Source organism: Cherax quadricarinatus, chromosome 17 (genome assembly GCF_038502225.1).
Source record: "Cherax quadricarinatus isolate ZL_2023a chromosome 17, ASM3850222v1, whole genome shotgun sequence".
In the NCBI taxonomy this organism is placed as follows: domain Eukaryota; kingdom Metazoa; phylum Arthropoda; class Malacostraca; order Decapoda; family Parastacidae; genus Cherax; species Cherax quadricarinatus.
The window spans coordinates 1,579,734-1,593,079 of record NC_091308.1 but is presented as its reverse complement, the minus strand read 5'-3'; the positions used below and the strand labels follow the sequence as shown (position 1 = coordinate 1,593,079).

The window sequence follows — 13,346 nt, the reverse complement described above, 5'->3', positions numbered from 1 at the left end:
CAGGAGCTAAGACTCCACCCCTGTATACACATATGCGCATACAACGTTTCGCCCTGTGTAGATCATCAAGACATGGCCTGACGAAGCTCTATACTGATCAAAATGTTGTCCCAATAAAAGCTATTTCTTCAAGGTGTCTTTTCTTCACTGCTATCACCGGCGCGCCTTGGACCCAGCCTGTCATGAGAGCAAGAAAGATGACAGTGTCCCGCAGGTGCGTGAGAACCGGTGCAGGCTTATTCCTGACAACCTAAAATAGCATCCAGCCCATCAACGATTTAATATTCACTGATAACAAATATTCGTTAATTATTCTAAAAATTAACCTAATAGTTTGCCACATTCCTCAATTTATAAGCTTGTAAAGGGTACTGACATGCCTCTGAGAGATTAATTCTCACAATTTCGATAGTGGAAAAGATAGCGAGCGGTTACTAGTATATAAGAGACAAATAGCTCTTACCTGCCACACAGTACCACCATGAGAGTCTTGGCAGTGCTGGTTGCTCTCACACTCACACTCTCTCTAACAGGTAAGTTCATTTCTTACTAAGCAAATAGTTGTGATTTCAGTACATATCGTAACATACATCTGTACATTAACTGGTGTTCGTCTGTTTATTTAGTGTTTAATTATATTATTATTATTATAATCAAGGGGAGCGCTAAACCCGTAAGATTATGCAGCGCCTGTGGGGGGGGGGAATGTGGAAGGTATTCAGGCTTAATCCAGGGAACTGGAGCACAGATCCAATTCCCTAGATCAAGAACCTCTCACCAATATCAAGAACCTTCCTTGAGTTGAGTGCTTAATGATAAATGTTTCCTGTTGGGAATGTTAACGTCACAGGGGATAATGGTCAAGCCTTTGTTGTAATACATCATTTCATTTTCTCTGTTTATTGTTATTATTGTATGATGATAGGTTTGATATGCCTGTCATATTTAGGGAACTGTGATAGAGGTGTTGTCGCAGCCTACCATGAACCAGTTACTAACAGGCAGTGAGTGTGGCTGCATTATTATAATCATGGGGAGCGCTAAACCCGTAGCGATTATACAGCACCTGCATGGGGGGGGGATGGAAGGTATTCAGGCTCAGTTTAGGGAACTGGAGCACAGATCCAATTCCCTAGATCAAGAGCCCCTCACCAGCATCAAGAACCTCCTTGAGGGAAGAGTGTGGCTACATTTTAGGAAGTTGACAGATGTGGCAGTTTACCTCACACACTCACACAGTCATTGATGAATTACTCAAGCAATTGCTTCGTCTCCATTAATATAGCCTCATACGCATACACATCGCACAGTTTCAAATTTGGGGCTTGGAATTTCTAATTACTATCTTGTCTGCAACTTATGTCCATAATGCGAACTGTCATTTTAACATTAGTGAACGCTAGATTAAGGTGCGAGGCAGCCAGGAAGCTGCCCAGGACGCTGATTTATAAGGGCTGCCAAAAACATGAAAGTCAGAAAAAAGAGCTTTTTATACTACACTATTAATAGTTCCATGTGCAGTAAGTTAAAATGTTGTTACATTAAATACATGAATATAAAGTAAGAAGTATACAATATGTCTTTATTAGGCCTAATGAAAATAGGTTTTGTCTGTTTCCCAAACAAGTGTTGAGCAAATATTTGGAAGAATATCAATACCGGTCTGTAAGATCATTCCCCGACCGATTACTCACGATGCATTATTCTAACAGGGTAAAGATCAAACCTGTGAGTGGGACAGTCAATGACTCGTCCAAACTAGCACTTGCAGCTGTCATCAGTAGCAGACAGCAGGTTAAATGTAATACGATTTTATCGCTCAAAGAGGCCTTTGTTGTCGTCTGCACTGGTGACAATGAGGCCGAGAAACTACTTACCACTACTGCTACCACCACTCTACGTGACCAGGGATTCCTTGTCTTGACTTCCCCGGCGCTGAGGGCCAGGAGAACTGTATTCCTCAAGCGACTCGACAGCCTCATCACTGCACAGGTCACTGAAGATATCAAATCATCTACTGAAGCACAGAACCCCTGGGCTAAGGTGGACTACATTACCAAGATACCCAATGCTTCATCCATGTTGAAGGTGACCTTCAGCGACATCAACATGGCAACCAGAGCTCTAGCTGAGGGCCTGGTTAATAAATTAGTTAGGTAGGAACGGCCCCTGGTGAAACCATGTTGAGTATCATTAATCAAATTATGCCTATCGAGATGGCTTCTTATATTATCAGCTATAATTGACTCTAGTAATTTGCCTACAATTGAGGTTAGGCTTATTGGGCGGTAATTTGACGGTAACGACTTGTCCCCTGATTTAAAAATAGGAATTACATTAGCCATCTTCCACATATCAGGCACTACACCTGTTTGAAGAGATAAATTAAAAATATTAGTTAAAGGTTCACAGAATTCCACTTTACACTCTTTAAGAATCCTTGAAAAAAGTTCATCAGGGCCCGGGGATTTATTTTGCTTTAATCGGTCTATCTGTTTGATAACCATTTCGCTAGTGACTGTGATATTGCATAATTTATCATCTTCAAGCCCACTATAAAAATTAATTACTGGGATATTGTCAGTGTCTTCCTGAGTGAAAACCGAGAGAAAATAATTATTAAGAATAGAGCACATTAAATTCTCCTTGTCAGTAAGATGCCCAGAGTTATTTTTAACGGGACCTATCTTATCTCTAACTTTTGTTCTATAAACCTGGAAAAAACTTTTTGGGTTAGTTTTCGAATCCCTAGCAACTTTAATTTCATAGTCCCGTTTAGCTTTTCTTATCCCCTTTTTAACGTCCCTCTTAATGTCAATATACTGATTCATAAGATGACCCTCACCTCTTTTGATACGCCTATAAATTCCTTTCTTCTGTCCTAAAAGATATTTGAGCCTATTATTCATCCATTTGGGGTCATTTCTATTCGATCTAATTTCCTTATATGGGATAAATGTCCTTTGGGCAGCATGTATTGCGTTAAGAAAGCTGTCATACTGATAGCTCTCTTCGTTACTCCAGTCTACAGATGATAAGTGTTCTCTAAGCCCATCGTAATCTGCTAAGCGAAAATCTGGAACTGTTACTGAGTTATCCCTACTATCATACTTCCATTCAATGCTAAATGTAATTGATTTGTGGTCGCCAGCACCAAGTTTCTCTGAAATTTCTAAATTATTAACAGGGGATTTATTGTTTGCCAGAACTAAGTCAAGCAGGTTATTTCCCCTTGTAGGTTCTGTCACAAACTGCTTCAAAAAACAATCCTGAACTACTTCTAAGAAGTCGTTAGATTCTAAATTCCCAGTCAAGAAATTCCAATCAATATGACTAAAGTTAAAGTCTCCTAGAATTACTACATTATCGTGCCTTGTGGCCTTAACAATTTCCTCCCATAGTAGTCTCCCTTGGTACCTATCTAAGTTTGGGGGACGGTATATTACACCTAAAATCAATTTTTCATGTCCCTCTGAAAATTCTATCCAAACAGACTCTGTATGTGTTTCTTCAGACTTAATACCCGTTTTTATGCAACAGTTCAAGCGATCTCGGACTTACAGTGCCACCCCACCCCCCTTCCCGATACTTCTGTCTACTTGGAACAATTTAAAACCCTGTATGTGACATTCAGCAGGCATGTCCCGATTTTTCGTATTGAACCACGTCTCAGTTAAGGCAAATACATCAATGTTACCTGCACTAGCAACTAGTCTCAACTCGTCTATCTTATTCCTAGCACTACGACTATTTGTGTAATATATATTCAAGGACCCTCCCTTCTCTTTTTTCTTCCTGATTTCTGTTCCTCCACTATGTTTGTTACTCTCCTTATCACCTAATGCTTTCCTATGGGCTTTCCTATGTTCATCAATAACTCTTCCTCATTCTGCCTATAACTGGTTTCCTTAAAACTCACATTATCACTACACTCAAAATGCACTGATTTTCCACGAAAACCCATACCACTATCTATTTCTAGTTTAAAGACCTAACTGCTCCCTCAGCTGCGTTTGGCCAGTGCTCCCACCCCAAACCTAGATAAGTGGACCCCATCCCTGGCATACATGTCATTTCTGCCATAGAAGAGGTCCCAGTTGTCAATGAATGTTACTGCATTTTCCTTACAGTATTTGTCCAGCCAACAATTGACACCAATTGCCCTGGACAACCATTCATTTCCAACTCCTCTCCTTGGCAAAATGCCACATATGACAGGATTCCCACCCTTCCTCCTAATTATCTCTATTGCTGACCTATACCTGCTAATCAGGTCCTCACCCCTACGTCTGCCAACATCGTTGCCTCCAGCACTGAGACAGATAATAGGATTGCTCCCATTACCTCTCATGATGTCATCCAGACGGCTAACAATATCCTTCATCCCAGCCCCAGGAAAACACACTCTCTGCCTCCTACTCCTATCCTTCAAGCAGAATGCCCTATCCATGTTCTTCAATAGAACATTTGAGGCAGTTGACAGTGATAAGGAATATGATATTTGGCACGATAATGTAGTAATTCTAGGAGACTTTAACTTTAGTCATATTGATTGGAATTTCTTGACTGGAAATTTAGAATCATATGACCTCTTAGAAGTAGTTCAGGATTGTTTCTTGAAGCAGTTTGTGACAGAACCTACAAGGGGAAATAACCTGCTTGACTTAGTTCTGGCAAACAATGAATCCCTTGTTAATAATTTAGAAATTTCAGAGGAACTGGGTGCTAGCGACCACAAATCAATTACATTTAGCATTGAATGGAAGTATGATAGTAGGGATAACTCAGTAACAGTCCCAGATTTTCGCTTAGCAGATTACGATGGGCTTAGAGAACACTTATCATCTGTTGACTGGGGCAACGAAGAGAGCTGTCAATATGACAGTTTTCTGAACACTATACATGCTGCTCAAAGAACGTTTATCCCATATAAAGAAATTAGATCAAATAGAAATGACCCAAAATGGATGAATAATAGGCTGAAATATCTATTAGGGCATAAGAAGGGAATTTATAGGCGTATCAAAAGAGGTGAGGGTCATCTTATGAATCAGTATATTGACATTAAGAGGGACATCAAAAAGGGGATAAGAAAAGCTAAAAGGAACTATGAAATTAAAGTTACTAGGGATTCGAAAACTAACCCAAAAAGTTTTTTCCAGGTCTATAGAACAAAAGTTAGAGATAAGATAGGTCCCCTTAAAAATAACTATGGGCATCTTACTGACAAAGAGAATGAAATGTGCTCGATTTTAAATAATTATTTTCTCTCGGTTTTTACACAGGAAGACACTAACAATATTCCAGAAATAAATTTTTATAGTGGGCCTGAAGAAGATAAATTATGTAACATCACAGTCACTAGTGAAATGGTTGTGAAGCAGATAGACCGACTGAAGCAAAATAAGTCGCCGGGTCCTGATGAGGTTTTTTCAAGGGTTCTTAAGGAATGCAAAATGGAACTCTGTGAACCATTAACTAATATTTTTAATTTATCTCTTCAAACAGGTGTAGTGTCTGATATGTGGAAGATGGCTAATGTAATTCCTATTTTTAAAACAGGGGACAAGTAGTTACCGTCAAATTACCGCCCAATAAGCCTGACGGTGCCTAGAAGCTTCACTAATCGCCGTCACCGACACTATAGAACGTAACACTGGAAACTACAAAATTTCAAAAACATTGGCATACATGATACTTAATTATGTAACATCACAGTCACTAGTGAAATGGTTGTGAAGCAGATAGACCGACTGAAGCAAAATAAGTCGCCGGGTCCTGATGAGGTTTTTTCAAGGGTTCTTAAGGAATGCAAAATGGAACTCTGTGAACCATTAACTAATATTTTTAATTTATCTCTTCAAACAGGTGTAGTGTCTGATATGTGGAAGATGGCTAATGTAATTTCTATTTTTAAAACAAGGGACAAGTAGTTACCGTCAAATTACCGCCCAATAAGCCTGACGGTGCCTAGAAGCTTCACTAATCGCCGTCACCGACACTGTAGAACGTAACACTGGAAACTACAAAATTTCAAAAACATTGGCATACATGATACTTAAGCAACACCAACCCAACAACACAGGAGTCACATGATTTCATCGCCTACCCGTCCTCATCCCAACTTGACATTCTTCAGGTCACCGTGCGTCACTCACACCTCACTCTCCACCTATATATATAATGTCTTTCTATCTCTGTATGTTAGAAGTGATCAAGGTCCCAGGACCGAAACGTTTTCTAATAAATATGTCATAGTGTTTGCTTACGTGTCTTTCTAAACCATAAATGGGGTTAAATCCGAGTGGGGATCTGTAACAAGTGGCATTCCACAGGGATCAGTCTTGGGCCCGTTGTTGTTTTTAATATATATCAATGATCTTGATGAAGGAATTACTAGTGATATGAGCAAATTCGCCGATGACACAAAGATAGGTAGGATAATTGATTCAAACGTAGATGTTAGGGAACTTCAGAAGGATTTAGACAAACTCTATTCTTGGTCAGAAAAGTGGCAGATGCAGTTCAATGTAGATAAATGCAAGGTTCTGAAGCCCGGGAGTGTCCATAACCCTAGCAATTATAAGTTAAATGATGTAGAACTTAGCCATACAGATTGGGAAAAGGACTTGGGGGTTGTGGTGAGCAGCAACCTTAAACCAAGCCAGCAATGCCTACGCGTACGTAATAAGGCAAATAGATTATTGGGATTTATATCAAGAAGTGTAAGCAACAGAAGTCCAGAGGTCATACTCCAGCTTTATACATCATTAGTAAGGCCTCACCTAGATTATGCAGCTCAGTTCTGGTCTCCATATTACAGAATGGACATAAATTCGTTAGAAAACATTCAGCGTAGAATGACTAAATTAATACATAGCATTAGAAATCTTCCTTATGAAGAAAGATTGAAGACTCTTAAATTACATTCTCTTGTTAGACGAAGAATAAGGGGAGACATGATCGAAGTGTATAAGTGGAAGATGGGTATTAATAAAGGGGACATTAATAAGGTCTTGAAGATGTCTCTCCAAGAGAGAACCCGCAGTAATGGATTTAAATTAGACAAGTTTAGATTTAGAAAGGACATAGGAAAATATTGGTTTGGAAATAGGGTAGTTGATGAGTGGAACAGTCTACCTAATTGGGTTATTGAGGCTAGGACTTTGGGTAGTTTTAAATTTAGGTTGGATAAATATATGAGTGAGAGGGGTTGGATTTGAGTGGGACTTGCAAATGAGTGGATAGTTATCAGAGCTTATTTCTTGGGTTGCATTGAAAATTGGGTTGGACAAATGTTTTATTAGTGGGATGGATTGTAAAGGACCTGCCTAGTATGGACCAACAGGCCTGCTGCAGTGATCCTTCTTTCTTATGTTCTTATGTAAAGCCCTCAAAAACATTGATGAGAAAACAGACAGTTTAACTCTATCTTGATGGGAAGAATAATAGTGGACATAGGAACAATTATTTGTAGGTTTTTTGAAAATTTTAAATTTGAATTCATTATTACTCTTAATAACTAAAACATCTAGAAAAGGCAATGAGTTATTTTCCTTAAACTCAACAATAAAGTTTATAGAATGGGCTAAGCTATTTAATTTGCCAAGGAAATGATGTATATCTACATTCTTGGGCATAAGACATAAAATATCATCAACATATCTGAACCATTTTGCTCTATTAGGGAGGATTCTGTTAAGCAATCTTGTTTCAAAAAATTCCATGTACAGGTTACTAAGAACAGGTGAAAGAGGATTTCCCATTGCCATACCAAATTTCTGAGTGTAAAACTTATCATTAAATACAAATTTTGCATCAAGAATGCAAAATTTAATAAGTTTATTGATGGTAGGAACTGGCAATGGTAAATCATAATTAACGAGTTCTTCAGATAAGAAACTTAATAAATCATCAACAGGAACTTTCGTAAACAAGGAAGTAACATCAAAACTAACCATGTTAAAATCATTTAAGTCAGTCAAGGAGCTTAATTTATCAACTAAATCTAAGTTGTTTTTAACATTAAAGTTATAAATTTTACCAACAATAGGGCTCAAAATGTTAACAAGCCATTTGGACAATTTATAGAAACTGATCCTATGGAGCTAATAATTGGTCTGGTTGGATTACCTGGTTTGTGTGTTTTTATTAGTCCACACATGTAAGGTAAAGATGGATTAGTGGAAGTAAATTGTTTAATTAATTCATCTTTGCCTTTCAGTAGAAGTTTTATTGTTTTATTGAAATTGCTGTTAACGGTTTCTAAACGATTCTTTCTAAGTTTAGAATAGGTTTCAGTATCATCTAATAGATATACACCATTTCCTTGGCATATTAAATAGCTTAGCCCATTCTATAAACTATACTGTTGAATTTGAAGAAAATAATTCATTGCCTTTTCAACATGTTTTAATTATTAAGAGTAATAATGAATTCAAATTTAAAATGTACAGAAAACCTACAAATAACTGTTCCTATGTACGCTGTTATTCTTCCCATCAAGATAGAGTTAAACTGTCTGTTTTCTCATCAATGTTTTTGAGAGCTTTACGAATTTGTAGTCCAGAGTTCATAGATGAAGAAATATCCAAAATTTATGAAATAGCCATTGATCTGAAATACCCGAGAAATGTAATTGATAAATCATTTAAAATTGCTAGAAATACTTTTTACAACCCAAAAAGGGACAACCAACCTTATTCAACTAAAAATATGTTGGTTCTCCCTTACCATGAAAACTTGGTTGATATGTCTTCTCTTCTTAAGACTTTTAATATAAAAGTTGTATTTAAAGATCTTGATACAGTAAAAAAACTTTTGATAAAGAATTCCCCCCAAAATGCTGACGGATGTGTCTATAAGATTCCTTGTAAAATTTACGATAAAGTTTATTACGGTCAAACTGGTAAAAATCTCGAACTTAGATTAAAACAACATAAATATAGCATTAGAACTGGACAAGATTCCAATGCTCTGTTTATTCATGTGAAAGATTTTAACCATCCAATTGATTTTCAAAAAGCTGAGAAAGTTGTATCAAGCAAGTCCATGATTGACAGAAATATAATTGAATCTTGTTTCATAAAAAGCAGTTTTGAAAATAATATGAATATTTCCTTAGGTTTATATAAATTAGACTCATTTATAATTAATAAAATTTGGTTAGAGTTTAATAATACATTGGACAAATAATAAACCTTATTTCTTGGGTAGAATATTTTGTTAGTGGGATGTCGTGAGGACCTGTCTAGTTGGACCAGCGGACCTACTGCAGCGTTCCTCTTTTCTTATGAGTCCGTTATTATCGCGCGTCAGGTGTTTCTTTGTTGTGGGGGTTGACTGTGAGGTGTAGTCTAAGCCCTTTAATTGCCTTTCTTTGATGTATTACTGTCATAGTTCCTTAACAATGTGAGTAGTCACGAAAGCGCTTGGAATTTCACTACTCTTTCACAGTGGTTGTTTTGCATATTTTAAAATCACCTGTTTACTATGATATTATTGCACATGTATATATATATATATATATATATATATATATATATATATATATATATATATATATATATATATATATATATATATATATATATATTTATATATATATATATATATTCCCCGCATGGGGGCGGGGAATGGGGTTAGGCCTGGGAACAGCTGGTCCCAGAAGACGAAATATTGGTCTAAGGCACTCCCACGACAGGAAGCCAAGGCCGGGCCACCTCTTGAAAAAGGCCTGGGCCGGGCGATTATACCGGCGAGTCTACTACCTACCTACCTTTGTCATATGATGACCCGCAGCTGACCGAAGACTTTCGCTGGATTACCGGTTCACCCCTTTAAAACTTATAGAACTAAATTTATAGTAACTGACGGAAATTAGCCATATCATATATGTTTTCAGTGCGTGTGTGCGTGTGTGTGTGTGTGTGTGTGTGTACTCACCTATATGTGTTTGCAGGGGTCGATTCACAGCTTGTGTATGTGTGTACTCACCTATTTGTGGTTTTTGGGGTTGAGTTGTAACTCCTGGCCCTGCCTCTTCGCTGTTCGCTACTAGGTCCACTCTTTCCCTGCTCCAAGAGCTGTATGGTACCTCTTCTTAATTAAAGCTATGTATGGATAATGCCTCCACTACATCGCTCTCCAGATTGTTCTACTTCCTGACAACTCTATGACTGAAGAAATACTTCCTAACATCCCTGTGACTCACCTGAGTTTTCAACTTCCTGTTGTGACCCCATGTTGCTGTGTCCCATCTCTGCAACATCCTGCCCTTGTCCACCTTGTCAATTCCTCTCAGTATTTTATACGTCGTTATATTTGTATGTATGTGTGTGTTTTACTCTTCTCTGGTTGTTGCCATCGATTCACACTAAATTCCTAGTCTCATGGGACTTATCACAACTGTTCTTAAAAAAAATGTGTTAAAAATACACTTCCAGCAGTTCCTCATCCTGGTGGTTCTAACCTACGTCAGACTGATGTAGTAATGACTTACGTTTTTCAATACCCAGTAATAGGTTCTACGTCTTTTGTTATTAACAATGCTTCATCTTCAGTGACTTCGAGATTAAGGTCAACTTTAACAACAGTCTTATCATCTCTAACTACGCTCTAACTTTACATATATTGTTTCACATTTCTCATTTTTTCTTGTTTGCCAACCTTAATAGTAGAATTAATTCTATGATGTTCCCATATACTTTTCTTTTAATGTATAAAGTTTTTCTTCTTCTTATTTTGGAAAAACACTGAATCAAGTACTGATTATGTGTTGCCTTCTTAAACCTACACACTACAATATACTTCACACTTAGGCCTATACGTAACAATATATGTACGTCACACTCAGACCTACATGCAACAATATACATCACACTCAGGCCTAAATGCTGCAATATACATCACACTCAGGTCTGCAAGCCACAATAAACATCATAATCAAGCTTACATACAACAGAAATCATTACAATTATTAGACCTGGCTGACAATGTACACCGCGAACAAGCCTACATATTACAATATACACATTTTACTCATAGACATTGCTATACACATCATACCCGGATCTACACTCTACAATATTCACCATACTCGTATTTGCACACTATAAAAGATTGCAAATTAGACACTGAGATCTCAGAGGCACTTTACTCATTATATTTCACCTCCAGAGAGTGTGATGATGTGCTACATGGCGTCTTGGGCTGTATATCGCGACGAAGATGGAAAGTTTGATGTGGAAGACATAGATCCCAGCATCTGTACTCACCTCATCTTTGCCTTTGCTGGAATTTCAACTACTGGAGAAATTCAGGTGCAAATATATTAGTGCAAAATATAAGTGTTAATGTTGAAAATGTTTACGTTTTCTTTAAGTTGTCTGGTGCTTCAAGTTAGGTAAACTATCGTATTTGTGAATATAAACTATTTTTTTTATTATTTTGGCTATCAGGTACTCGACCCCTTCCATGAACTCTGCATGGACGGCGGGGAGTGTGCCTACGACAGGTTCACAAGCCTCAAGTTACAAAATGATGAATTGTTAACCTTACTGAGTGTTGGAGGCTGGTCTGAGGGTTCTGTCAAGTATTCTACGGTAAGTGACTTCTAGTGAGTAACCTGTGTTATACACAGTTATTAAGCACACACACACACACACACACACACACACACACACACACACACACACGATGATAAAATAACAGAAGTAAGACACGAGAGAGAGGGGTGGGTTGATTGCATCTTCTTGGACTGCAAGAAGGCCTTTGACACAGTTCCTCACAAGAGATTAGTGCAGAAGCTAGAGCATCAGGCGCATATAACAGGAAGGGCACTGCAATGGATCAGAGAATAACTGACAGGGAGGCAACAACGAGTCATGGTACGTAATGATGTATCACAGTGGGCACCTGTGACGAGCGGGGTCCCACAGGGGTCGGTCCTAGGACCAATGCTATTTTTGGTATATGTGAACGACATGATGGAAGGGTTAGACTCAGAAGTGTCCCTGTTTGCAGATGATGTGAAGTTAATGAGGAGAATTAAATCTGATGAGGACCAGGCAGGACTTCAAAGAGACCTGGACAGACTGGACACCTGGTCCAGCAAATGGCTTCTCGAATTTAATCCTGCCAAATGCAAAGTCATGAAGATAGGGGAAGGGCACAGAAGACCACAGACAGAGTATAGGCTAGGTGGCCAAAGACTGCAAACCTCACTCAAGGAGAAAGATCTTGGGGTGAGTATAACACCTAGCATGTCTCCGGAAGCACACATCAATCAGATAACTGCTGCAGCATATGGGCGCCTGGCAAACCTGAGAACAGCATTCCGATACCTTAGTAAGGAATCATTCAAGACACTGTACACCGTGTATGTCAGGCCCATACTGGAGTATGCAGCACCTGTTTGGAACCCGCACTTGATAAAGCACGTCAAGAAACTAGAGAAAGTACAAAGGTTTGCGACAAGGTTAGTTCCAGAGCTAAGGGGAATGTCCTATGAAGAAAGATTAAGGGAAATCGGCCTGACGACACTGGAGGACAGGAGGGTCAGGGGAGACATGATAACGACATATAAAATACTGCGTGGAATAGACAAGGTGGTCAAAGACAGGATGTTCCAGGGAGGGGACACAGAAACAAGAGGCCACAATTGGAAGTTGAAGACACAAATGAGTCAGAGAGATAGTAGGAAGTATTTCTTCAGTCATAGAGTTGTAAGGCAGTGGAATAGCCTAGAAAATGACGTAGTGGAGGCAGGAACCATACACAGTTTTAAGACGAGGTTTGATAAAGCTCATGGAGCGGAGAGAGAGAGGGCCCAGTAGCAACCGGTGAAGAGACGGGGCCAGGAGCTAAGACTCGACCCCTGCAACCACAAATAGGTGAGTACAAATAGGTGAGTACACACACACACACACACACATGCCCGAAATGCCTAGCCATGCTAAGCGTTCTAGTGGTACACTCTGTAATCACAATTTTACTACATGTAAACCACACAATAACCAAATTTCTGTAAAGTCAGCATTGTAATCCTTATAGAGAATAAACTTTGAATTTGAATGGAGAAGATTATCAGGAGGAGAGTGGTCGAACACCTGGAAAGGAACAAGATTATAAATGAAAACCAGCATGGGTTCATGGAAGGCAAATCTTGTATCGCAAACCTCCTGGAGTTTTATGACAAGGTAACAGAAGCAAGACACGAGAGAGAGGGGTGGGTAGATTGCGTTTTCCTAGACTGCAGGAAGGCCTTTGACACAGTTCCCCACAAGAGATTAGTGCAGAAGCTGGAGGATCAGGCGCACGTAAAAGGGAGGGCACTGCAATGGATA

At 38.7% G+C, this 13,346-nt stretch overlaps 1 protein-coding gene across 1 annotated transcript in view; it reads left to right on the top strand.

The window, feature by feature from the left end:
* Positions 1-373: 373 nt before the first annotated feature.
* Positions 374-13,346, top strand: part of LOC128686447 (chitotriosidase-1) — a 24,732-nt gene continuing 11,759 nt past the window's right edge. Inside the window, exons 1-3 of the mRNA XM_053773374.2 lie at positions 374-533; positions 11,179-11,321; positions 11,460-11,603. Of these exons, the coding sequence (XP_053629349.1) occupies positions 482-533; positions 11,179-11,321; positions 11,460-11,603 (339 nt within the window). The 5' untranslated portion in view covers positions 374-481. The remainder of the gene's footprint in view (positions 534-11,178; positions 11,322-11,459; positions 11,604-13,346) is intronic.